Genomic DNA, 25,812 nt, shown 5'->3' with positions numbered 1-25,812 from the left:
GACCATATTGGGGAATGAAGAGCTGAGAAGGCATTGGCGAGCTCTGCCCTCTCTTGCCTGGGGAGGTATTTGCTCAGAAGACACAGGGCCCAAGTATTTAGGCCTTCAGGTTAGCTTTTCTTCCCAGTTATTGGCAGAATGAATCAGCATAAAGCATAGTTGATGAGCTTCAATAAACACAAAAACTTATTTTGAAGCAGATTAAGTTCCTTTGAAACTGAAAGAAAATTGTTCAGTCAAGGAAACTTGTACTTCCTACAAAAGGCTTGCTTTTTTTTTTCTCCTGTGTTTAAAAGTTTAGTTCAGCTAGCACTAATGAGGACAATTTGAAAATAAATTTCACTCTTTTTTTAGACCAGGTGTCAGCAGACCCTAGCTAAAAGACCAAATCCAGTCTGACACCTGTTTTCGTAAATAAGGTTTTCTTGGAACGTGGTCAGGCTCATCTGTTTACGCACTGGCTCTGGCAGCATCCGCACTGGAAGGGCATTGTTGAAAAGTTGTGACAGAGACCATATGGCCTACAGAGGCTGTGATGTTTTACATCCAGCCCTTTATAGGGAAAATTTGCTGATCCTTGTTCTAGATTTATGAAGGTCCTTGGTGTCGGTGCTTTTGTGACTGTTTATGGCACAAATGGATACTAATTCTCTGAATTATTATTAATTTTAAATATTTCACGATATTCTGTACTTGAACATATATTTTGTAGGAATATTTTGTAAAAATGCCTTGTAATATAACTAAACTCATTGTGAAATTGATATGACCTGTTTAATATACAATATGTTGAGCATTACAAAACTTACTTCTGCTTTTGAAATCCCTTGGGCAGTAAAATAATTTTTTTTTTTGATTTGCCCTTGACCACCTATAATTATCCTGGGAAGGCTTTCTGCCACACAAAGCACACTGTCAGCGCTTGGTTACAAAATGATTTTTTGATTTATTGGAATAATTTGAAATGACAGTGACAAGAAGCTCTTTGCCTCCTTTCTTCCTTTGGCTTTCCGGGGTGGCCAGCCTCTCCTACTACTCAGGGCAGAGAATTAAGGTTCCCCTGAGGCTAATTCGCCTCTCAGGGTAATCTGATCCTTCTCAAGGGAAGGTTATTTTAATGTCTTTTTGTCTTAGCTGAGGCTGATCTGATGAACATCTGGGACAAGATTCATTTATTTATTCATTTATACACAACTTTACTCAGCGGATAGTGAAGGCATGCTGATCTGGGTGCCGTGCTCTGAAGGATGTCACAATATCTTAGAAAGATGGACACAAAGCAGATAATTATAGTGTATTATGTTAAATAAAATGATTGAGCGATACGCAGAATATTATGGGAGAAGAGGGCATCTAACCCAACATAGGGAGAGGCAATCAATGAAGGCCACTGGGAAAGGCTGGGTCCAGATAATAAATCCAGAACATTCTGTAGTACATTCAGGTGGAGATGTCCAGAGGGAAATCTGAATCTCTGGGTTGAGGTGTGGTTTAGAGATAATTATTTTTAGCATCCTTAGGATAGAAATGGCAGTTAAGGCTGGGTGCAGTGGCTACATGCCTGTAATCCTAGAGGCTGGGTTGGGAAGATGACTTGAGCTCAGGAGTTCAAAACTAACCTGAGCAAGAGCGAGACCTTGTCTCTATTAAGAAAATAGAAAAATTGACTCAGTGCCTGTGGCTCAAGTGGCTGAGGCACCAGCCACATACACCTAAGGTGGCAAGTTTGAATCCAGCCTGGGCCCGCCAAACAATAATGACAGCTGCAACCAAAAAATAGCCGGGTGTTGTGGTGGGCGCCTGTGGTCCCAGCTACTTGGGAGGCTGAGGCAGGAGACTGGCTTGAGCCCAGGAGTTGGAGGTTGCTGTGAGCTGTGATGCCACGGCACTCTACCCAGGGGGATAGCTTGAGGCTCTGTCTCAAAAAAAAAAAAAAAAGAAAATAGAAAAATTATCCAGGTATCCTGGTGGATACCTATAGTCCCAGCTACTTGGGAGGTTGAGGCAGGAGGATTGCTTGAACCCAGGAGTTTGAGATTACTGTGTGCTAGGCTGACACCATGGCACTCTAGCCTGGACAATGGAGTGAGACTCTGTTTCAAAAATTAAGAAACAAAGGGAGTTAAAAACATGAGATGAGAGTTGATGAGAGTTTGGAGAGTGAGAATAGCGCTGGGATCAGGATGGAAAGGGTCAGAAAGAGCAACTTGAGGAAGGAAGGAAGGAGTCAGAAAGATATTTATCAGTACCAAGGGACAAAAGATTGAGAACATGTACAGACTGAATAAGGGGAAGTAGATAATCAATGGAAAGACGGGAGTAGTTATATTAATTTCAAATATAATCTAATGTAACTATTTGTGTGTTAAATAAGTAATTACATACCTAAAACTCCATTTGAAGGCTGTTGTTTAAGCCTAAATAAATGAATTAATTTTCCACATTGGTGAAAGCTAGTAATTTTTATTTGAATTAATCCATATTTATAGAGCATTTATTTTGTAGCAGGTATTAAGGTAGATTGGCACCCTAAAGGATAAGCTATTAGGGATTCAGAAATGATCCAGTGTGGACTTGACCCTCAAAGAACCTGCAGTAAACTGAGCCAAATATTGATGCCACAAGGTGACAGGTGACAGGGAAGGGAGAGCTGGGCTTAGAGGGCAGAGATGTCGGTTTTAGGTTGGGGATTCAAGGAACACTAATATATGGGTGGGGTGGGAATGGTTTGAATCAAGAATAGGGAAGAGTAAGAGCCAGAACACAGCGTGAAACCCCAGGGGCGGGAATCACCTCTGGCCATGTGATGCTAGCCTTATGCACAATTTTTCTGTTTTTCTACTTTGTTGTGGTAAGATATTTAGAATTCTGCTCTTTCGAAAAAAGCAACACCAAGCATTGACATTATTGGTCTTGGCTGTGTCTGTCTCCACCACTAGACTCTCTGATGCTGAGGACTGTAATTTATCATTTTGCATCTAATACTTAACTCAGTGTTTGCTTTTTGAGTTAAACCTGACAGAGACACCACTATTCCACAGTCTTGCCTGTGCTGGCCTCAGTCATAAAGCAAAAACTAAAGACTATGTTTATCAGCAAAACAGGTAAATGACCTTGTCGATTAAATTTTTTGAGGATGATAATTTAGAACTTGTAAATGAATCAAGTACATGTAATTTATGATGTTACTGCATGTGATGTGAAAACAATTTAAGATAGAAGTCACGAACGTGAACCTTCTTAGCACTTTGATCAAGGCAGCACAATTTCCTTGGGATCTTCTTTAAATGACAACACTGTGGCCAAGTTTTAGGCATTGTTTTGGTTAGCATGTAATTATTTTACCTAATTGTTTTATTATTTTTAAGTGAATTACAGCCTTCTCTTAGGATTCAAAAAACAACTTCGTGGTGCTGTAGATGAACTAAGGGTGCCTTTAAAGAAGAGATAACATTTAATAGTTGAATCGATGTGTTTGTTTTGATAAATTTAGGCAATCAAATTTAGAATACAAAGTTCACTAGTGAAATTACTTAGCTGTTTTGGAGAGGTATTAATTAATTATTTAAAAACAATTATCTTTCCAACCCGCAAGTGGAATCAGATGGAGAGGTTCTATTTACTGTTACCTTGATTTAGAAAGGACAATTAGAATAAGAGAAGTTAGAAAAATGACACGCTCGGAGGCCACGTGTTCTCTTGTTGATTTTGGAAAGGGAAACGATTAACAGTACCTGTTAAAACAGGGTAAGATGTATTGACTTAAGAGTTAGACTAGCCAATAATTCAAGGGATTGGAAAATTGGAGGATGTTGGTCCATGGAGAGCTTTTGTCCTTGATTATTTACAAATCTTTGAATTGTGTGTAACTTTATTTTTTCCACTGGTTTTGGATAAGAATAGCCAAAACATATCTAAAGTTATTTCTTGTTAGTTGACGTGTGTTACCCTTGTTTCAAAAATTTCTGAGTCACTTAATCTGGTTCTCATTTCAGAAGTGATGGAAGTCAGATTAAGCAGTTTGTTTAAATGACTGGCGATGAATTATAGAGACAGGTCACCTTTTATGTTAGTGGATTGTTAAGAAAAACTCATGAACTCTCACAGCTGTTGTGGTGCAGTTGACTAAAACCAAACTTTCATAAGTTAAGATAAACTATTCTGTTCATTAAATCACTGTAAATGTAATTTAAAGATTAATTTTCTAAACCCTTTTATGCAGGTAAGTAAGCAAGCAAAATAATCAAATAAGAACTTATATGTTTTCTTATTTTTTTTTTCTTCTGTCCCATAGGACCAGCTATATTATCAGTCATTTCAGGTTTCAGAATATGGTAAGAGTCCCTCAACTTATTTTGAAAGCAAAAAACCATTTGTTACTTTCCTAAGACCTAGTGGATATTTTCAAGGGGTCTATTATTTGAAGTAAAAATTCCAATGGAGGTAAAGTCCTTGTGTTCCTTATAGGATGGGCCTAAGTATGTTTTTTCCTTTGTAAAAGCTGTAAAATCTGATTATGAAGAAAAAAGTAGGAAAAGTAACACTTCTAGCCACATGATGCTGGTCTTATGCACAATTTTTCTGTTTTTATACTTTGTTGTGGTAAGCTATGTAGAATTCTGTACTTTCAAAAAAAGCAACACACAGCATTTTCCGTATTTTTCGTAAGGACTGTCCTGTTCCGAAATCCTTTCTGTAGGTGATAATAGAGCAGTTAGGGACACATAGATAAAAACAATGGGGCCCACCTATTTTGTTGGTGGAAGAAGTGGAAGGATAAACGTTAAAGCGTGGGGTCGCTGTTTTCGTTTATCATTTCCGTAGTTATTTTGAGGCCACACACGTGCTTTTTCATTTGGTTTGTGCCCCTTTTCGAGATTTTGTTTTATTTTGGTAACAGGAATCTGGAAGTATTTTGCTTCCCCCTTTGTGGCTCAGGCTGATGTATGTCACATGGTTTTGTTCGATCTGACTCTCGTGGGATCAGCAAAGTGTTCTCCTGTAATGGGCCGGATAGTAAGATGGGAGGGTCCATGGGCCTTCTGTTTCCGTGGTAAGGACCAAACTGTGCCTATTAGCTGGACAGCAGCCACAGGCAATATGTTTGTGAATGTTGCCATGATGCCGGCAACTGTATTTTATGGACATGGACATCTGAATTTCATGTCTTATAAAATACTGTTTTTCTTTCGATTTTACTCAACCAATTAAAACAAAATTTGTCAGCACCCTGGCCATGGACATCCCAGTCCCTTCCTCCCGAATTGTGAGACATAAATGTCTGTTATTTAAGGCCCCCCCCCACCTCAAATTGTAAAAACCATTCTTAACTCATTCTGCTCATAGTCTGCTGAACCCTGATCTGGAACTGTACCATTTAGTGGGAGTGGGCACTTGAAATGTGGCTAATTCAAATAGAGACACCAGATTTTGAAGGCTTAGTACAAAAAAAAAAGAAAGAAAGAAAAAAATACTTTATTAATGATAATTTTTAATTTTGGTTACACGTTAAAGTGCTAGTATTTTAGATATGTATTTGGTTCAGTAAAATATTTCCAAAATTAATTTTACCTGCATCTTTTTACCTTTTTTGTTGTTTTGTTTTGAGACTAAGTCTCCCTCTGTTGCCTGGGCTAGAGTGCAGTGGCATCCTTAGAGCTTACAGCAACCTCATACTCCTGGACTCAAGTGAGCTTCCTGCCTCAGCCTCCCAAGTATAGGCACTACAGGCACCTGCCACTGCTCCGGGCTAATTTTTGATTGTTTTTTCTGGTAGAGATAGAGGTCTTGCTGTGCTTCTCATACTGGTCTTGAACTCCTGGCTTCAAGCCATCCTCATGCTTTGGCCTCCCAGAGTGCTAGGATTATAGATATTCGCCACCATGGCTAATCTTTTTACTTTTTAATGTGATTACTAGAAATGAAAAATTATATGTGTGGCTGACATTTATTTCCTTTGGACAGACTTAATCTAGAAAAATAAATTATAGGGGCCAACGCTTTTATAGACTAATTTCCTGCCACATGGTGGTGGTGCTGGGTGGTCCTGTGTTGTTGAATGGGGTGTAGTGGCAGTGGGACATGATTGCCAGTTTATGATGCCTGAAGAATAGGAATTGAATGTTCCTGCATGGGGGGCCATAGTTGACGCATGTGACTTTTTTGGCCTCTATGTTTTCCTGGTCTAGAGTCCAGAAGTGTCTTGGCACATTCAAGTGCTTGGAGCTGGAGATCTGCCTTACGTTGCTGATCCATTGACTTTTTTGATATTTCTGTTGTGTTAATTAAATGAGGAGGTACCTTGTTATAAGACTTTAATTGCTTTAGTGGGTGGAGTTAAAGGAAAATAAAGTTCTATAGACTGGAAAAAAGCAAGAAGCAGGAGTATGTTATGTCAAATACAGTATTAGTATTTATAAAATTTTTCATATTTCTTTTATGTAAAACTAATAAAAGTAGGGATTTATAATTTTGGGTGAAACAAAGGGCTTCCTGTCTGTGTTAACTTGTATTTGGATTCTAATGAATTTAAGTTTAGACAGTACAAATTATCAACTCCTTTAGAACAATTTTATTTTTTATTTTATTCAGTGGAATCTGATAGTAAAATGGAGTCTTTAAAAGATTTACCCTTGCTTTTATTTTCCAGTGTTACCAAAATTTGAAGTGACTTTGCAGACACCATTATATTGTTATATGAATTCTAAGAATTTAAATGGTACTGTCACAGCAAAGTAAGTATCATTTTTCTTCTCTTATGACTGTCGGCATTATAAAACTTTATGTCCCAAACTGATGATTATATTTTTTGAGACAGAATCTTACCCTGTTGCCCAGGCTAGAGTGCTGTGGCATCATCATAGCTCACAGCAACCTCAAACTTCTAGGTTCAATTGATCCTCCTGCCTCAGCCTCCTAGAGTGCTGGGATTGCAGGTGTGACCCACTGTGCTCAACCCTGGAATTTCTTTAGTGTTCACCATATTATATTCTCATCATTTTTCTCAGTGTGTGTGAGTTTAGGTTCAACCAGAGAAGCAGAACCAGTGGGAGGCATATATGAAGGAATTTATTGCAAGGAATTGGCTTGATTCCATGATTATGGAGCTGGCTAAGCAAGTCCAAAGTCCACAGGGTGGCCCGTCAGGAAGGGGAAGAGGGATTCTCAGGCCAGGTGAAGTTACTTCCACAGGTCAAATCTGTTATACCTTCGGAAGCCTCAGCTCTGCTTTTAAGGCCTTTCAACTGATTGGATCAGACATGCTCGGATTATCTAGCATAATCTCCTTCACTGAAAGTCAATTGATGATGGATTTTGAGCACAGCTGTCAGACACCTCACCCTCACACTCAGATTAGCATGTTTCCGTGGACTTCAGCTCTGTGTAGCCCTACACTGAAAGGCCTTCACAGTTTGTCTGTTGTGGGTAGCGAGGAGGCTCCTTCTTGCCATTTAAAGTCCTTGGATCTGGCTAGTTCTCATGATCTTCCATTCTGAGCAGGTCCATCCTGTGAAAGCTCCTTGTGCAGCCCTCAGCTGCCCGCACGTTGTTCACAGTGGGGCAGAGGAGGGTGGTTCTTCTTGCTAGATAATTGCCTCAGAAAGCCCCTTCCCCAGAAAGCCCCTTCCTGCTCTTAAGGTTACAACTCCTTCCCAAGCACATGGAATGGCCCACTTACCTCATCACCCTGTTCCAATTACTTGCTGCCCGCCCCAAACGGCTCTTTCCACTGGAGCAGTAACTCCTTATTGGTTATCCCACCATCCCGTCACCATTCGGAGACTTCCCTATATAAGATACGTTTCTCCTCTTTCTCTACCCCCCAACCCCCCTTCTCTGCTCGCCCTCTCTCCTCTTCTCTCTCCTCCTCTCTCTCCTCTTCTCTCTTTCTCTTCTCTCTCCTCTCTTCTCTTCTCTTTTTCTCTCCTCCTTGGTGCTGCTCTGCAGCCTCCCTCCCCCACCAATGAAGACCTTTCCTACAAGCCTCGGTGGTCCGTGAGATCTCTGCCGGTCCAGTGCCTCCCTTTCACTTCTGTGCCAGGAGGCTCGTGTCTTCTGTGTGAATTCAGCGGAACTGCCGCCCAGAAGGCCCAGGCTCCTTCCCTTTTCACCCCAGCTGTCCTGAGAGCTGGGCCTACCAGGGCATTCTCCGGAGTGTCTGCTGGTGTCTCCAGAGTGGAGAATCAGGCTGAGAATACAATCTACAGCTTTGCAAGAATAAGGAAATCATTTTGACTTGCAAGTTCTTTCATCAGCCTATAAAAATTGGCATGTAAATACTGGCATATACTATTCTACAAATACCGCATACCGGGAAAGGTGGAAATGATCGCCTTGCTCCTGACCGTCCTGAGGAAAGCGACCTCTCTTTCTCCTTCAGAGGATAGTTCCTCCACTTGGGCCTTGCTGCTCCTGTGGGAGAATCCCCGCCCACTCCCTCTCTTGCCTGTGGCTCCTCCTCGTCCATCAGTATCTTTTTCACCTTTTGCTCTTTGGGGGCAGTCTTCTCTCTGCGCTTAATCATTGTGTTACTAAAAGAAGCCAACCCTTCCTTGACCTCCAAACCCTTCCTTGACCCCCGTGCCTCCTCCCAGCTCCTCTCTCTCTCACCTTTTCTTCAGAGCTGCATTTTCCCCATATCCACATTCCATTCATTCTTCAGCCCTTACAGTCAGCCTGCCCTCCCTCACAAGCGTCTTTGAAACCGTCTTCACCAAGGGCAGAAAGACTTCCTTCTTGATCCATCTCCGCGGGTACCTTTTAAGGCTTTGGCAATTCTTTTCCCTTTGTGCCTTTGACATTGTTGTCCGCTCCCATCATTTCTGGTTTCCTTCTTTCCCTTTGGCTACTCCTTTGAAACCCTTGCAGGTAACTCTTCTGTTCATCTTTTAAAAGTTCTTGTTTCTCTGAGCTCCAACTTTGGGGAGCTCCTTTTTCTTTCTCCATTTACTCAGATTTTTCTTCTCCATGGCCAGGTATCTGATGCCATTTATAATTTGATACCTAAATCTTTACCTCCGGCCCCACGTTTCTTTCTCGAGATTCAGACCGTCACATTTTGCTGCCTACCAGACATCTCCCACTGGGTGTCCCACAGATGCTTTAAACTGATCATCTCCCCCCAATGTGATTCTTCTCTTGCATCTCTACCGTGGTGGACGGCACCACCACCCGTTTATCTGCCGGAGTCAGCTGCTCTCCCCACTCCCTCAGTGTCCATGGCCAGTGGGCATCGGTGCTGTTGATTCTCTCCTTAGTTCTCTCTAATCATCCACCATTTTCCGTCACCTCTCCCTTGATTCAGGCCAACATCATCTCTCTCCTCAACTTCCATTGTTGTTTCTTAAATATTTTCCCTGACTTCAGTTTCACCTCTTCCAATCTTTTCTCTATTCTGTGTTGAATTCCTCTTTTATCCGTTTGCTCTTTTGTATGACAATTTTCAGACCATTGTCTTGAGGGTGAATTTCCAATTCTTTACTATATTTTGTGGGGTCCTTTTCTAGATTCATATGAAACACATCATGCAGACCATTCTTTGTCATCACAAACTCTACCCTCACATTTCACTTGTGCTTTTAATAAGAATTCAAAGTGCTTTCTCTGACCAGTGGTTCTTGACTTCGGCATTTCAAGAACAAATGGATGAACAGCAACAGCATGACCGTACGAATTCAGTTCTAAGCAGAGTGTAGCATAGCAAAGGTCTTCACACCACATCAGAAGGCTGCCATTTACAGGTATGAGGGTCTAGGAAAGGACAAACTCAGTCTCTCCTGTACTCTCACTCAAGAATCAACCCTGGAGAGGTCTGTGACCTCTGGTCATTAAGAAGTGTGTGGTCAACAACAACCCCCCACCGGTTCTGCAGCAGACCCCAACTAGGTGTCGTCTATTTCAAACCAATTCTGAAACTATCTACTCGGAGGTGGCGTTAGATCAGAGGCCTCTAGTCTCTGGGTCCCAGCCTGCCCCTACTTCACACGCCCTTCACAAGTCACAGGTTGTCACCTCTGCTTCTGAGTGACTGGCTTTTACCTCCTCTTCAGGTCTGACTAATTTGCTAGAGCAGCTCACCAACTCAGGGAAACACTTTGCTTACGTTTATTGGCTTATCCCAAAGGATATAGATGAAGAGATGGAGGAGCTGCGTCAGGCGAGGGTTGTGGGAAGCAGCATGGAGCTTCCAGGCCCTCTGAGAGCACCCCGCTGGGAATCTCTGGCTATCCAGAAGCTGAGCAGACCCCATCCTTTTGGGTTATTATGGAAGCTTCATTATGTAGGCATGATTGATTAAATCATTGGCTATTGGTTAAAAAACTCAACCTTTTTTCCTCCCCAGAAGTTGGAGGGTAGGGTTGAAAGTTTCAACCCTTTAATCATTCATTTTGGTCTTTCCATTGAGAGCTCCATCCTGAAGGTCCCTAGGGGCGCCAGCCTCCAGCTGATTCATTATGATAAGGCACTTATCACTTTGGAGAGTCCAAAGATTTTAGGGGTTTTATGCCAGGAAACAGAATGAAGATCAAATATGTATCTTACAGTATCACTGGAATGAACCAAATTGAACTGTAAGGCAATAGATTTGATCTCATTGCCAGATTAGGGGGTAGGAAGTAGTTCCTGAAATCAAGTTGTTGTGTGGTGTATTGTGAAAGATGAGTTCTATGGTCTTATTCAAATGATTGTTAAGTTATAGAGATGATTTTGTAAATATTTATTTCATAATGGCTATTATAGTCCTCTCCATGAGTATATGATAAATAGTAAGGTACTACCTTGCTAGTAACCATCTGCTTCATCAAGGCTGTAGTTAATGTGCAGAGCATTGCTAGAAATTTCTCTGAGGAGAAAGTTAATAAGTGTTTTTGATATCTTTAACTGAAGTATATAAAAAAATAAAACTATGCATTTATTAGCTTGGATGTGAACATTTCATTATTTATACATCATTAAAAATAAATAATAGACTCTTTTCCATTGACCAATCTGGTGGCTTCCAAGGGAAATAGCATATTAATTATAAAGAAAATAACATATTGCGTATCTATTAATACTTTCATAATGCCTAGGGAATAATAGACTTTAAAAAATATTTAAGGTTTCTATGAAAGCTATAACCCAATTATAGCTCAAGAATATGGGGAAAGTGGAAAGGGAGGGGAGGGGGTTTCTTAAATATATTTATCATTTGATGACTTGAAATAGTTGCATCCTCCTGCAAATAAAGTGAAAAAAAACATGAGTGGGAAAAGCATGAACTGTCCTCATAGGTTCACTTTTTAAAATATTGTTTCATAAATCTTTTATTCTATGGATGTTTTCAGAAAAAAATTGTTTTGTTAATGATACTATCCCAAAATATCTTTGCTTTTAACAATATTGGCCAGCTATTATTTTATGAATAATTGATGTATCTCAAATGCTTCCAGATTTTGTTTAGAACAGTAATTGTCAGCATCCTTGTTTCACAATCCTTATAATGAACTTGGTGCCTGGAAAGCTAAATCTGCTTCACATTTAAATAAAAATTAAAAATTTTTATGTCTGAGAATACTTTGTTATGTCTGAATTTTAAAGCTCCTTGTACTCTTATTGATATAACTCTCAGTAAAATATAGTATTCTGTCATTCTAGTTTTGCTTTCAATGAATCTTTAACAAGATACGAGTAATATAAATCAGGTTTCAAAGCTTCTTGAATGACAGAATTTGATGCTAAAGTTCCTAACCAGGGTCTCCACTAACTTCACTGTTCTTCTCTGAAAGAGTGGTGCGTTTGAAGGCGGATTCATTTTTTTCTTCTTAATATAGAATGTATTGTATTTTAATATTTGTCTCTGTATTGGGTTCATCCAGATGAGGGGCCGTTTCTGTCTTGAATTAATGGATTCAGGAAGCAGACTGCTGTGATTTAGAGAGCGCAAAGCTAAATTGACTCCCATGTTTGGCTCAGCATTCTCCATAGAGATGAAAGCAACAAGGCAATGCTTTTTTTTTTTCTTTTTTCAATTGAGACAGAATCTCACTCTGTTGCCCAGGCTAGAGTACTGTGGTGTCAGCTTAGTTCACAGCAACCTCAAACTCCTGGGTTCAAACAACCCTCCTGCCCCAGTCTCCTGAGTAGCTGGGACTACAGGCACCTGCCATAACACCTGGCTAAGTTTTTCTATTTCTACTGGAGACAGGATCGTGCTCTTGCTCAGGCTGGTCTTGAACTCATGAGTTCAAGCAGTTCTCTTGCCTTAGCCTCCCAGAGTACTAGGATTACAGGCATGAGCCACTGCTTCTGCCCAAGGAAATGCATTTTACTTAAAAAAAAGGCTATTTAGTAGAAAAATGGTTACCAAAGATTGCCTCTTCTCCATATGAAGAAACTTTGCCATCATGAAAAGGGACAACATGAATAACTAGAAGGGAAAGTAGACGTTTTTGAGACAGAGTCTCACCTTCTCACCCCCAAGGTAGAGAGTGCCATGGTGTCCTAGCTCACAGCAACCTCAAACTTCTGGGCTCAAGTGATTCTCTTGCTTCAGCCTCCCAAGTAGCTGGGACTATAGGGGTCTACCGCAATGCCTGGCTATTTTTAGATATGAGGTCTTGCTCTAGCTCAGGCTAGTCTAGAACCTGTGAGCTACTTTTTACTTACAGTTAAACGACATTTTACTCAAGGGGATACATTTGATACTATGGGTTAAACACTATTATTATTTTAAATTTAAATTATTACTATTATTTAAAATTTTTCTGTAAAAGCTAAGTTATGATGGTCATGAGTACATTTGGTGCTCCACAGTATGTGGTCCAATAAACCCTTCTGAATAATGTTGGGACACACAGCAGTGGCCCATGGCAATTTCAGCTAACATTTGAAAACCTTCAAACACTGCACAGTTTTGTGTGCAAGCCATAAATGGGCCAATCCTGATTTCTAGTAATGAACGATTTTCATGATCTTTTAAAAATCTTTGGGCAGGAAACTGTCACTTCCAATTATGATCATATTTTGTCTGGGGTCTCTCAGATGTCTAGAAGCCAGGTAAAGTAAGTATTACGAATTATTTTAAGGTAAGGTTAAAAGACTTCCCATTTTGGAGACTTAATTTCAAGGATCATCATTTTTTGAAGTTTACTTTTATTCTTTTTGGATTTACTTCCAAAAATTTGTAGTATGAGTATGTTTTTAATGCAATTCATTTATGTTGGCCTACCAGCATATGTAATGTTTTCATCGTATTCTTCTGACAATGTCAGGTTGATATGTACTCATAAAAAAGCCTTGATATTACTTTTCAGGTACACATATGGGAAGCCAGTGAAAGGAGATGTAACGCTTACGTTTTTACCTTTGTCTTTTTGGGGAGTGAAGAAAAATATCACAAAAAAATTTGAGGTAACTTGTGCAGATGTTTTACAACTTGTGATAAGTGTGCTTTGTCTAGAAATAAGATTTTGTACTGAATTAATGATACATTAAGTGTGAAGATCAAGAGCTTTCCAGCATTGGGCAACTAAGAATTTACCCATTTATAGTGATTAAAATGGCATCAGAGCCATCAGGTTGCTGTCACTTAGTTTGAGTTTTATTTCTAAACTTTGAATTGCTAAAGTGGAAAATAAAATTGAACTTTTAAATAAAACAGATAAATGGATCTGCAAACTTCTCTTTTAATGATGAAGAGATGAAAAATGTAATGGACTTTTCAAATGACCTTTCTGAAGACATGGAAATGTCTCTCCCTGGGCCGGTAGAAATTTTCGCAACTGTGACAGAATCACTTACAGGTTCGTAGATGTGAAATGAAGGTAAAGCTGTGTGCGGGGTGCTGTTCTGACATCTTTCTTATAACTGGCGTTTTCATTTGGGAGTGTCATTTACCTTTCTAAAGATACTATTTAATGTGGAAATTTTAAGACAGAATCTCACTTTGTTACCCCTGGTAGAGTGTCGTGGCATCACAACTCACAGCAACCTCAAACTCCTAGGCTTGAGTGATTCTCTTGCCTCAGCCTCACAAGTAGCTGGGACTACAGGTGCTCACCACATTTTTGGAGCAAGGTCTTGCTCTGGCTCAGGCTGGTCTTGAACCTGTGAGCTCAGGGCAATTGGCCTCCCAAGTGCTGGGATTACAAGTGTGAGCCACCGCACTGGCCCTTAAGGTAGACAGTGTCATGACTGTTAACTGGTCTCCCTTGCAGAATGTTTTCATAATCAAGGGGAAACCTTTTCTAGGAAAAGGCTGCACTTCAACCACAGGTGATAGTTACTGGTAATTTTCTCCATTTCTGTTCTTTTTAGCCTGAAGACTACATGGACAGGCTTGTATTTTCAGCCAGCTATCTTTATTTATTTATTTGGTTTGTTTAAAAAAAAATCACTTAACAGCTTCTAAAATCTAACTTGCTCCTAGACAGTTTTTTCTCTCTTATTTTTATTTTTATTTTTTTTGAGTCAGAGTCTCAAGCTGTTGCCCTGGGTAGAGTGCCATAGCTCACAGTGTCATAGCTCACAGTAACCTCCAACTCTTGGGGTCAAGCAATCCTCTTGCCTCAGTTTTTCTATTTTAGTAGAGATCTTGCTTTTGCTCAGGCTGCTCTTGAACTCATGAGCTCAGGCAATCCACCTGCCTTGGCCTTCCAGAGTTGTAGGATTACGGGCGTGAGCCCCTGTTCCCAGCACAGTTTTCTCTTTTAATAAGAAGGTAAAGGTTAGTTCCTAGGACCTTTCTGGTACTATGTCAAGAGTTTTTTAACCAATCCCTTTTTTAGAATGAAAGACTAAGAGTGGCTCCCTCACTGGGGGAGGATGGCAGCGTGGTGCTGAGAAGGGGTCCACTGAGGACGTGCTACGACTCTGTGGTTTTCTTAGTGTCAAAGCCAATATGGGAATGAGGTTTGCGTGCCCTGATATTTTCAACTACTTTGGCAAGTAGTTTAGACGGAGAGATTTGACGGATAGAGACTGTTGGTGAAACATTATTTGTATGCCAAATGTGTAATTTCCAAAATAGGCATCTCAAGAAATGCAAGCTCCAATGTGTTTTTCAAGCAACACGAGTACATCATTGAATTTTTTGATTATCCTACTGTCTTGAAGCCATCTCTCAACTTTACAGCCACTGTAAGTTGATACGGTTGTTTCTCGTTCATAGCAGTAAGTTCAGTCTAATGAAGCACAGTGGGAACTATTTTCAGTGCTTTTCTAAAAATTTAAGCCAAAAAGAATTAGATTACTTTTTCTCTTTAGATATGTGGGACTTGTAAAATTGTTTCCAAATGACCTTGGTCTAATTTTTCTAAAAAATTAGTTTCTAATAACAACAAAAGTATTTTTTTGAAAATGCATTTTAAGAAGCCCTATAAGTTAGATGTGGATTGTTACATTGAAAGTTTTATTTAATTAATCATAGGAATTAGATAGTAGTCAAAAATTTTTATAATGATTAATTTTAGTTCTAGCAAAGATGTAGCATTAAAAAACTATCAACAAATCTACTAATCTTTTTGAGATAATGTTGAATTACACTTTATTAATTGAATGCGTTTTGACAAATGTGTAAGGCATGGTACTGGGCAGGACTTGCGTGGAGCCAAGAAGGCCTCATTTCCTTCCCAGGAGTTCACAGTTTTTGTGATGTTGACAAGAAAATATACACACAGATATAATTGAAGTCAGAATAAGATTAGTGGCATGAATTAATTTCTAATGGGATTTAAAGCAGGGGTTGGCAACTCTCCTGTGCTAAGGGGTAGAAAGTAAATATTTTTAGCTTTGTGGGCCATATGGTCTCTGTCATGGCTACTCAGTTCTGCCGTCATGGCATGAAAGCAGCCACAGCCAATCTGTAAGTAAGTGAGCGTGGCTATGTTCCAATAAAACTTGATTTTTGAAAATAATGGATTGGCTCACTGTCTTGCCACAGTTTGTTGATTTCTGGTTTAAAGAAAGAAGGGATCACTTTTTGTTGAATGTGTCAAGAGCAATTTTTAGGTAGTTCTTGATTCCAGGGATCTTAATTATTTAGACAATTTGAATAGGTAAGTTAAAAACAAAAACAAATGAACAAACAAGTTCCAGGAGGCTGCAGAGGGTAATTTCTGAATGTGTGGAGTGACACAATGGGAGTTCAGGGAGGCAAAGCTGGCTTTGGGGTAAGGGTGGTGATTAGGACAGGACGCTGTATAGAAGAGGAAACTCTTTAATTATTCGTAAGGGGTTTCAAATGCTTGGGCAGTGGGTGGGAGTTGGGGAGCAAGAGGAGATGGGAGCTCTGATGGGCCAGTGCAGGGTGTACTCAGGAGCTGTGCACTGCACCTGAGGGCCTGTGTCTGGGAGTGATACAATAGGAGAAGTCTGGGGAGTTGCAGGGGACCCTAAGTGTCTCACTTAGGTGTTTGATCTTTATGCTCTAGGCCAGTGGTTCTCAACCTTCCTAATGCTGTGAGCCTTTAATACAGTCCCTGTGGGTTGCGACCCACAGGTTGAGAACTGCTCTGGGCAGTGAGAAGCTCAGGAGCCTTCTGAACGTGGGTGGAGTGGTGCAAGCAGGGTATGAGGAAGGCTGCTCGGGGTGTGTGCAGCAGGACGGCAGCAGCCCAGGCATGAGGCGGAGAGCTGCCTGATGGGGGTGGAGAGGGTGGAAAAGTGCAGGGTTTGGTGTCACTGGGTTTGGGAGGTGGGCAGAGGTATGGACAGTTGGGAGATGTAAATGATAGAGTCAGAATGTTAGAAAAAATAGGAGAAGCCAGGTGGTCGCTCCACTTTAGATGTATAAATTAAGGTGACTAAGCTATCCAAGTAAAAATTAGGAATTGGTGGCACTGGGCATGAGGATGGGAATTTTGAATTGGAGGTACAATCACAAAGAGGTACTGAGCTAAGCCATAGGAGAACTAGACCTGGGGGGAAGAGAGAAGAGCAGGTGACTGATAATTTGGCCTTGACAAATCCCCACATTCAGAGAGAGGGAAGGGGAACCGAAAAGGATGCTGAAAGGATTCAGAAAGAGAAGTGGGACAGGAAGGAGCTTGTGTGGACCTGTGCAAGGCCAAGGAAGCCACAGTATATTAAGAAGGGAGTGGTGGGAGTAGCAGGTGCCGTTTAGAGAGAGGCCACTGGGGCTGGAAGCTAAAGTGCTGCCAAGAGTTGCTGAGAGTTCGATTTTATGGGAACAGTTCAGATGGAAACTGCATCCACTTTCACTTAAATCCTTTGCTTCTCTTGTTACCTGTCTTTCAAATGTCTTGTTTTGACAATTAGGTGAAAGTAACCCGTTTTGATGGCAACCGCCTGACTGTTGAAGAGAGAAGAAATAATATGGTCTTGACAGTGACCCAGAGAAACTATACAGAGCACTGGAGCAAATGGAACATGGGAAACCAGAGAGGGGAAGCCATCCAGATCATCAATTATACCATCCCCGAGAATGGAATGGTCAAGGTTGAGTTCCCAGTCCTGGATGATTCCAGCCAGCTGCAGTTGAAGGTGCCACCTGTCTCCCATCACTATCTCCATACAACAAGACCATTACAATTGTAATCTCGGGGTAGGCCCTCAACCTGTTGGAGCTCAGAGTGCACAGGAAGTGGACACTGCTTTTTCTTTAAAAAACAAAGGGGGAACTGTTATAAGTAATTTAATGATAGTGCCTGGTAGTTAGACTGAATGTTTCTTTGTCGGTTCATTTTGAACAGCACAGTAAAAAAATGGCATATGAAGACGTGCTGGAGAAGGTCCTCAAACCTCCAGTCTAGGCTGATTTCCAGTTATTTGAAGTTGGCAGGGGTCGACCTGAAAGAGCACTGTGTCTTTTTTACACTTGCACGCCTTTGCTGAGCTGTCTTTCCCAGAGTGGCTCAGCTGAGAATTCCTAACCATCTCTACTCCCTTCCTTTTGGTTACTCAGTCCCGCCCAAATCAGAGCCTAGCAGGGTACTCCTCCCATGGGTTCTGATTTCTGCTCTGAACGTTGGTGGATCAAGTGGGGGGATATGATTTTTTGCTTGTGTATGATCTTTGCGTTGTGCAGAGAGGAAGAGGGTCCCTTTTTCTATTTCATTCTCTCTTCTCACGGTGTTTCCTGACAAAATACTCTGGTTTCTGAAACAAGCTAGGACTCTGTTTTTTTCCTCTTAGGTTGTGATGGTGAAGACCCTTTCTCATGTTTTAAAACTATCAGTTCTTTTGTAGTGTAAGCCATAAAACGATGGCGTTTCCATGTCTGGGGAGTGTATTTTTCCTGCATGAAGAAAAGCGAAAGTGCATTTGGCTTCCAGTAATTGTTCTGCAGGTAGCACCGTTTCTCAAGTATTAGAGAAGATGGGAATTTAGCACCCCCTTTTCTTTCATCACAGGCCTATTTTCTTGAAAGCACAAGTAACATGGCCGTTCATAGTATGTTTACTTCTCCCACTAAGACGTACCTCCAGCTAACAACAAGAGATGAAAACATCAAGGTAACATTTACAGCTCACCTGTTAACTATAATCTGATGGGCTTTCTGCTCTTGGGTACGTGCTTATTAATCAAGATGTTCTTTTCCAGGTGGGATCACCTTTTGAGTTGGTGGTTACCGGCAACGGGTGGTTGAAGGAGTTAAGCTACATGGTAATGTCTTACAGAATCTCAACTTACGGCCTGTTACTGAATCCTCTTAAGGGATGCTTACTTTCTGTCTACACTAAACTCAGTAAAACTCAGCCTCACGCCTTTTTAACCTGTCCATTTTATATTACAGTCAAAATATCTTCTTTTCTCTCTTTACCTGTAGTTTTATTTTCAATTTGAAATGGATAATTCCATCTCGTATTGTGTTTAAAATCTAGATTTCCACGGGATAAACCACAGCTGCTCATTGTAGGAAAAGAAGAAAACAAAATTGCTCTCTGTGGCCTTGACATTTTGCTAATCCACTGCTCCCTGTTCCCCATGTTTTTTCCAATCAAAAATAGATTCTTCATTCTGCAGCCACTGTTGTTCTGACAGTGTCACTTTAATCTTCGCATTTTCTGTAATCTCTGTGTTTGTCAAAAGGTTTTCCTGTTTTCAAAAAGACTTTGAAGTTGGTTTAAGTCCGTAATTTGTGTGTACACTGAAAATTATGATACACTTAGCTTCAGTTGAGATCCTGTTGGTTTTAGCGAAATGTAACCCACCTACTATTCTTTTCAGGTAGTATCCAAGAGACAGTTGGTAGCTGTAGGCAAACAAAATTCGACAACCTTCTCTTTGACACCAGAAAATTCTTGGGCTCCCAAAGCCTGTATAATTGTGTATTATGTTGAAGACAATGGGGAAATTATAAATGCTGTTCTACAAATTACTGTTCAGCTTGTTTTTAAAAACAAGGTAAGATTTAAGGTAATGACGTTTAAAGCGAAACTTCAGCCCCTGCCACATTTCGGGTACAGGCAGAGAAAGTTAACTACAGGCAGTGGTTTCAGAGGTGTGTCAGAAGAAAATTGTACCAGACAAGTTAAATGGGCAAGGAAGACTTTGTTCAAGACTGTTGCAATAGGACAGAGAGATTGAATTCAGTGGTGCTGAAACAAGAGGCATGAGGGGTTTTGAGCCCTGAGATGAGTTATGAGAAAGGACTGGAGATGTGGTGGAGAGGTCGGTCCTTGAGATTTGGCTTCTGTGCTCGCTCATTGGTGCTTACTGAGGTCACAGTCCCACCCTCCCCCAGAGATGGGCATCATTTGGGGCTCTATCTATCCTGAGGATTACATTTCAAAGGGATGGCTCCCCCGGCTCTTGAGAACATTCCTGGGTTGTAAGACTGTCTGAGGTTGGGAGATTTATATCTTTGAGGTGCAGGAAAAAATTTACAATTGCAAGTTTTCTTAAGTAAATACTGTAAGAAAAGGTAGGTCAGGATCTTATGGTCAGGAAGAAGCCTGGCAGAAGTTCAGTGGAATTGAGGGGAGCACGAAGGACCTCTTGGTCATGCCGTGGAGTGTCGAGGTGCAGCTAGTGAAATAAAGGCAAGAAGGGCCCTGATGACAAAGTAAAGGAGATGATCGATACTCTTCCTGAAGTAGTAGCAGGACTGTGCTTTGATGTAAGGCGGAGGGAGTTCAGGTAGCCATGGAGGCCTGACCTGTCTTTGGTCTGGCCATCTTCTTCCTTGGGGAGAGCCCTCCAGGTAGCCCCGTGAGTCCCCCAGGGAGCTCTCCTTGCATGCCCTCCTGAGTCCATGCAGCCAGAATGCAGGCGTCTGCAGTTTCTTTCTTCTTTGCTGCTGCCCCCTTGGATTCTAAGACACTGCTGTCTTCTCCAGCACAGGCTGGGGGAGGAGGGGTGGGAGTGGAGGAAGGGAAGAGGAGAGGTAGAGAAAGGAAGCATAATTCAAATTTACGTCACTGTGAGAAGTTTCACGACTTGCAAACACTGTGGGAGTAGTTTTTTAATTTCTTTCTCTAGAGAAGGGTTATATATGGTTTTAAAATTATCCCTGAACAAAGGCAGATGGAGATTCTTTGCTAGATTTTGAGTCATTGATCTACTATCGGTAAGACATGTAAATAACAATGCTTTGAAAACATGAACTAAGTCAATGCTGCCTTCTCTCTCTTTTTTAGATAAAGCTATTTTGGAGTAACGCTAATGCCAGACCAGCTGAGAAAGTCTCTCTTAGGATCTCTGTGACACAGCCTGGCTCGATAGTTGGGATTGTAGCTGTTGACAAAAGTGTGAATCTGATGAATGCTTCAAATGATATTACAATGGAAAATGTGAGTTTAGCTATTTTTTAATTGCAAAAGTACATGTTAAAAGAGAAGAAGGAAACTTTATTGCATTACTTTAATAATTAAAGGAAATGTCATTAGTGCCTTTGCTTCTATAAGCCAATAATCAGTAAAGATTCCAAATAAAAAAGAATTGGCATTACAATGGTTATATTGCAAAGAAGCCTATGTGGTTAGGTGACTGGTGTCCATTGTTAGAAATACCAGCTAAAATTAGATTGGAGGAAAAGGTTCTGGAGATCTATCGTACTGCATGGGGACTATAGTTAGTAACATGCTGTGTACTTGAAATTTGAGAGTATATTTTAAACGTTCTTACCATGGAGATATAAGCATATGAGGTGATGGATATGTTAATTTCCTGACTTAATCGTCCCACAATGTATACATATATCCAAATATCACATTGTACCTCATACATATATACAATAAAAAAGAAGAAATGTCACCTAGAGTTTCTCTATTTTCATACTGTATTTAAGACACCCAAGAAAATATTAGGAAATTGACTTGCACAATTCTGTAGGACCTTGGTTAAAAGAGTGCTTCATAATTTTGAAGCACTTTCCATTTTGGTTATACATAATGGTTATAACTAATTACAGTCCCCATTCAATCAGGAATTGGTAGCCTATGGGGGTAGTAAAACCATGTCAATCTGCAGAAAACTTACAAACTAGGAAATATGTGACTGTTACATGAGCTAGTCTCATATTTGTTAGTCATTTCATTTTTGCTTATACGTTCTTGGTTCATCCTTGTATACTGTTGTCAGCTGTAATATAGATTATATAATCTATGTCCATTAATTGTTTCGGTTATTAACAATACGTCAAGAAGAAAGATAGAGATTGTTAGGTTGATTTGGTCATTATATTGTAAAATTAATTTGCTTGTGAAAAATGATACATGTTCTTTATACAACTAATATTTTTAGTCTTTTATTATTTATTTATTTATTTTTTTGAGGCAGAGTCTCACTGTGTCATCCTCTGTAGAGGGCTGTGCTGTCACAGCTCACAGCAACCTCAAACTCTTGAGCTCAAGGATTCTCTTGCCTCCACCTCCCGAGTAGCTGGGACTACAGGCGCCTGCCATGACACCCAGCTATTTTTTTTGCAGTTGTCATTGTTTTTTGGCAGGCCCAGGCTGGGTTCGAACCCGCCAGCTCTGGTGTATGTGGCTGGTGCCCTAGCCACTGAGCTACAGGTGCTGATCCTTTTTAGAAAACTTTTAAAAAAACAATTGGTCTTTTTTTTTTTTTCCTCGTTGACATATCCTAAATTCACATCATTCTTTAAGTTTTTAAGTCTTATATTTGATTTAACTCTTATTTTGTCACTTTCTAAATATATACTTTGATAAATACATAATTTGATTTTTCTTCCTTCTATACGTATATGTTCATGTGTATGTACTTATACTGTGTACACATATACACACACTCCTATCTGGGGGTGTGCTCTATTTCTGTTAACACACAATATTAAATTTTGGTAGATATTAGTATTGTTATTACAGCATTCTTTTGGTTCATAGTTGCTTGGTATATTTTTCCATCCTTTTATTTTTAATCTTTTATAAGTTTATATCTATATTACATTATTATATTATTATTATATTTTGATTAAAAAAATTTCAGATTGATATCAGAGTACAAATGATTTGCTTACAATGTTTGCATTTGTTAGGTAAAGTCCCTGTCGTGTGTGTCCCACACCCAGGAGGTGTGCCATGTACCCTTACATGGTGCCCATTAGGTGGGAGCACACCCATCTCCTCCCGCCCCCCTGACTTGTATTGAGTTGAATTTTTCTCTTGTGTGGGTATGTAGTAGTTCGACTGCTGGCTTCATATTAGAATTGAGCACACTGGATACTTGCTTTTCCTTTCTTGTGATACTTTACTAAGAAGAATGTGTTTCAACTCAATCTAGGCTAATATAAAAGATGTAAAGTCTCCATCTTTTTTTTTATGGCTGAACAGTATTCCATGGTATACATATACCACAGCTTATTAATTAATGGGTTGATGGGCATTTAGGTTGATTCCACATTTTGGTGATTGTAAATTGAGCTATGATAAATGATCTAGTGCAAATGTTCTTATGATACAATGATTTCTTTTCTTTTGGGTAGATGCCTAGTAGTGGGATTGTGGGATCAAATGGAAGGTCTATTTTGTGTTCTTTGAGGATTCTCCATACTTCTTTCCAAGCTTTTGTTTTTTAATTTCTTAGTCAATATCTTTTTTTTTTTTGAGACAGAGTCTCACTATGTTGCCCTTGGTAGAATGCTGTGACATCACAGCTCACAGCAACCTCAAACTCTTGGGCTTAATTCTCTTGCCTCAGCCTCCCAAGTAGCTGGGACTATAGGCGCCTGCCACAATGCCTGGCTATTTGTTGTTGTAGTTGTTTTTGTAGTTGTTGTAGTTGTCATTGTTTTTTTTTTGTTTGTTTTTTTTTTAGCAGGCCTGGGCTGGATTTGAACCTGCCAGCCCAGGTGTATGTGGCTGGCGCCCTAACCACTGAGCTGTGCATGGAGCCACAGTCAGTATCTTTTAATAAGCTTCTTTAACCCATTTACAAACATTGTAATTCTTGTTCTAATTAGGAATTTTTCTGCTATTTTATTTCCTATTTTAAAATAATTTAGACTATGTTCTTTTTGTATATTTTTCTTTCTGGGGGCTAGATCAAATTTTGTTTTTCTAGTTGAAAGGTTAAATATTCTATTTTTGTTATTACCTTAAATGCCTTTAACCCATGAACCATATGTATTTAACCTTATTGATTTGTTCATCTTTATCCTTATTGATTTCTTAAGGTTACAAGTATTTGTATCTTCATCTAACAAGATGATCATTTCGATATGCTCACATCTTTTCTGTCTCTCCTGCTGTCTCCTCTTCTTTCTCCTCCCCCTGCCCCAGTCAGATCATGTTGCTTGTGGAGGATTTTAGTCTGTGTTATTATTGGTTACTCTTTGAACTTATGCTTTTCCTTCATTTCTTAATTCTGGAAATCTGTATGCATTATTTCTTCATGTATTTCCCTCTTTTCATTTTAGTTTTTCTATCTTTCTAGGACTCCCGTTATTCAGAAGCTGGCATTTCTGTCCTTCATGATCTCTTAGCTTCTTGTTTCATGTTTTCTATGCTTTGCCTCTTCTGTATTTCTCCAGGGGTGTTTCTCAGTTGACTTCTGTCAGGGCTCAGGACTGGCCAGGTCTCAGGCCCAGCTTAGGTAGGTTCTGGATGCGGACCACTAAGCTACCTTGCTCAGGAACAGTTTCTCGTAGGTGCTTGAGGGCTATCTACTTTAGATGGAGAGAAAGAGACAGAGTATCTTAGAGAAAGTAAAGGTCTTCTTAGAACAGATAGCTCTTAGTCTTTGGCAGAGCTTGGTAATCTTCAGCAGAGAGACGCCGTGCTGGATGGCGTTCTGCAGGCAGGAGAGGAGACAGAGTCAGAGTAAGCGTGTCCGTGATAGAATGCGCATGCTCCCGACTGCCTTCTCCTCCAGCCTAATATAAGGCTGAGCTCGTGTTTCTCAGCACCACAGGTGTAGAGACTGCCAATTCACCAATGCTCTCATCTCGCGAGCTCTCTCATGCTTGTTAAAACCAAATCTCTCTCCATGCTCTTTTCACCAAGGTGTTCCATTACAGGTATTTCCTATAACTCTCACTCCTCCTAGCCATAGGCTATATGGACTGCTACAGACTTCCCAGCTTACTGGTCCTTCATCTGCTGAATCTATCCTTCTTCAATCCCTTATACATGTCTTTTAGGTCAGCCATTATATTTTTAATATCTATTATTTTTATTTGGTTCTTATGTTTTTGCTCTTACTTCTTAATTGCTCATGTCTCCTCTTATCTCCTTATGTGTATGTACTGTGCTTCTTTTGAGTTCCTGAGTTAACCTTTTCAGTAACTTTGCATCACATGCTGCATGTTGTCAGCTGAGTGTCTTTCTCTTACACTAGTTATACCCTCTGAAGTCTAGTTGACTTGGCAGCTGCTCTGATGATACCTACTGGGGAAGGTTGAACATCATCCTCCAATAAATATAAATCTTGGGAATTTAAAGAGAGGAGTCTGGACTAGAGAATTACTTTTGGTTCTCCCTGCTCCTGCCTCTATTGGGTTTCACTGTTAAACTCTTCAGGAAAAACAGTGCCAGGAAAAGATACTTGAGGCCACTTTGATTGTTTCTCCAGAGTTGGCTGGAGCTGATGGTAGTAGACCATTCTGGCTCCTTTCTTTCTTGCTAAATTTATATATCTTGCTGAGAGCCTCTTGAATGCCTTCAGACTCTTGAGGTTATTATTCATCAGTCCTGAGGGTCTGAAGGGGCAAGGGAAGAAAAGTGAAGGTTTGAGGCCTGTAAGTATATCTGCTTGTTTCCCATACTAGAAGGTCACAACTACTGACCTGGTATTGTCCTCAGGACACCTGGTGATTTGGGCAGTGAAGTTGCAAGGAATGATAGGGGAGAAGCAAGGGCCGAATTTAAAAACTTTCTCTCTATGGGGTGGAGTGTGGTGAGCTCCCAGGCTCACAATGTAGGGCTCCATGGCACATCTCCCAGGTGAAGGGCTCAACTACAACTTGGACTTGACCTAACAAATACAAACAGTGTAACCTAATTATATGTACCCTTATATTGGTCTGAATAATTATAAATAAAACCTTCCTCCAGTCTGTCTTCTGACTCCTGCCTTTCACTACCTTCTGTCTCAGACTGAAGCCACCACTTCCTTCCAACACTTGTTCCAGACAGAACCTACTCTTCCAGGGTTTTTTCTCATCCTACTTATCGGAGTTTCCTGCTACTTTGATTGTTTCTCCAGAGTTGGCTGGAGCCCGTGGTGGTAGACCATTTTGGCTCCTTTCTTTCTTGCTAAATTTGTATATCTTGCTGAAAGCCTCTTGAATGCCTCAGAATAATTTGAGCATACTGGATCTTCCAGGAATAATTCTTAGATACCAACCTTCTTGTCATTAACTTGTGCTGCAACTTGGAAAGTGCTTTTTTTTTTTTTTTTTTTTTTTTT

General features: G+C 40.3%; 1 protein-coding gene across 1 annotated transcript in view; it reads left to right on the top strand.

Moving 5' to 3' along the window:
- The window catches only part of CD109 (CD109 molecule), a 116,297-nt gene that overhangs the window by 48,856 nt on the left and 41,629 nt on the right, over nt 1-25,812 (top strand). The window contains exons 6-15 of the mRNA XM_023517277.1: nt 4,295-4,334; nt 6,650-6,734; nt 13,296-13,392; nt 13,643-13,784; nt 15,011-15,120; nt 17,260-17,484; nt 18,354-18,455; nt 18,544-18,606; nt 19,171-19,347; nt 20,583-20,735. Coding sequence (XP_023373045.1) covers nt 4,295-4,334; nt 6,650-6,734; nt 13,296-13,392; nt 13,643-13,784; nt 15,011-15,120; nt 17,260-17,484; nt 18,354-18,455; nt 18,544-18,606; nt 19,171-19,347; nt 20,583-20,735 — 1,194 coding nt within the window. The remainder of the gene's footprint in view (nt 1-4,294; nt 4,335-6,649; nt 6,735-13,295; nt 13,393-13,642; nt 13,785-15,010; nt 15,121-17,259; nt 17,485-18,353; nt 18,456-18,543; nt 18,607-19,170; nt 19,348-20,582; nt 20,736-25,812) is intronic.

The sequence above is a fragment of the Otolemur garnettii genome, unplaced genomic scaffold (genome assembly GCF_000181295.1).
Source record: "Otolemur garnettii isolate 467f Iridium unplaced genomic scaffold, OtoGar3 scaffold00107, whole genome shotgun sequence".
NCBI lineage: Eukaryota > Metazoa > Chordata > Mammalia > Primates > Galagidae > Otolemur > Otolemur garnettii.
This window is presented reverse-complemented; position numbering and strand designations above follow the sequence as displayed.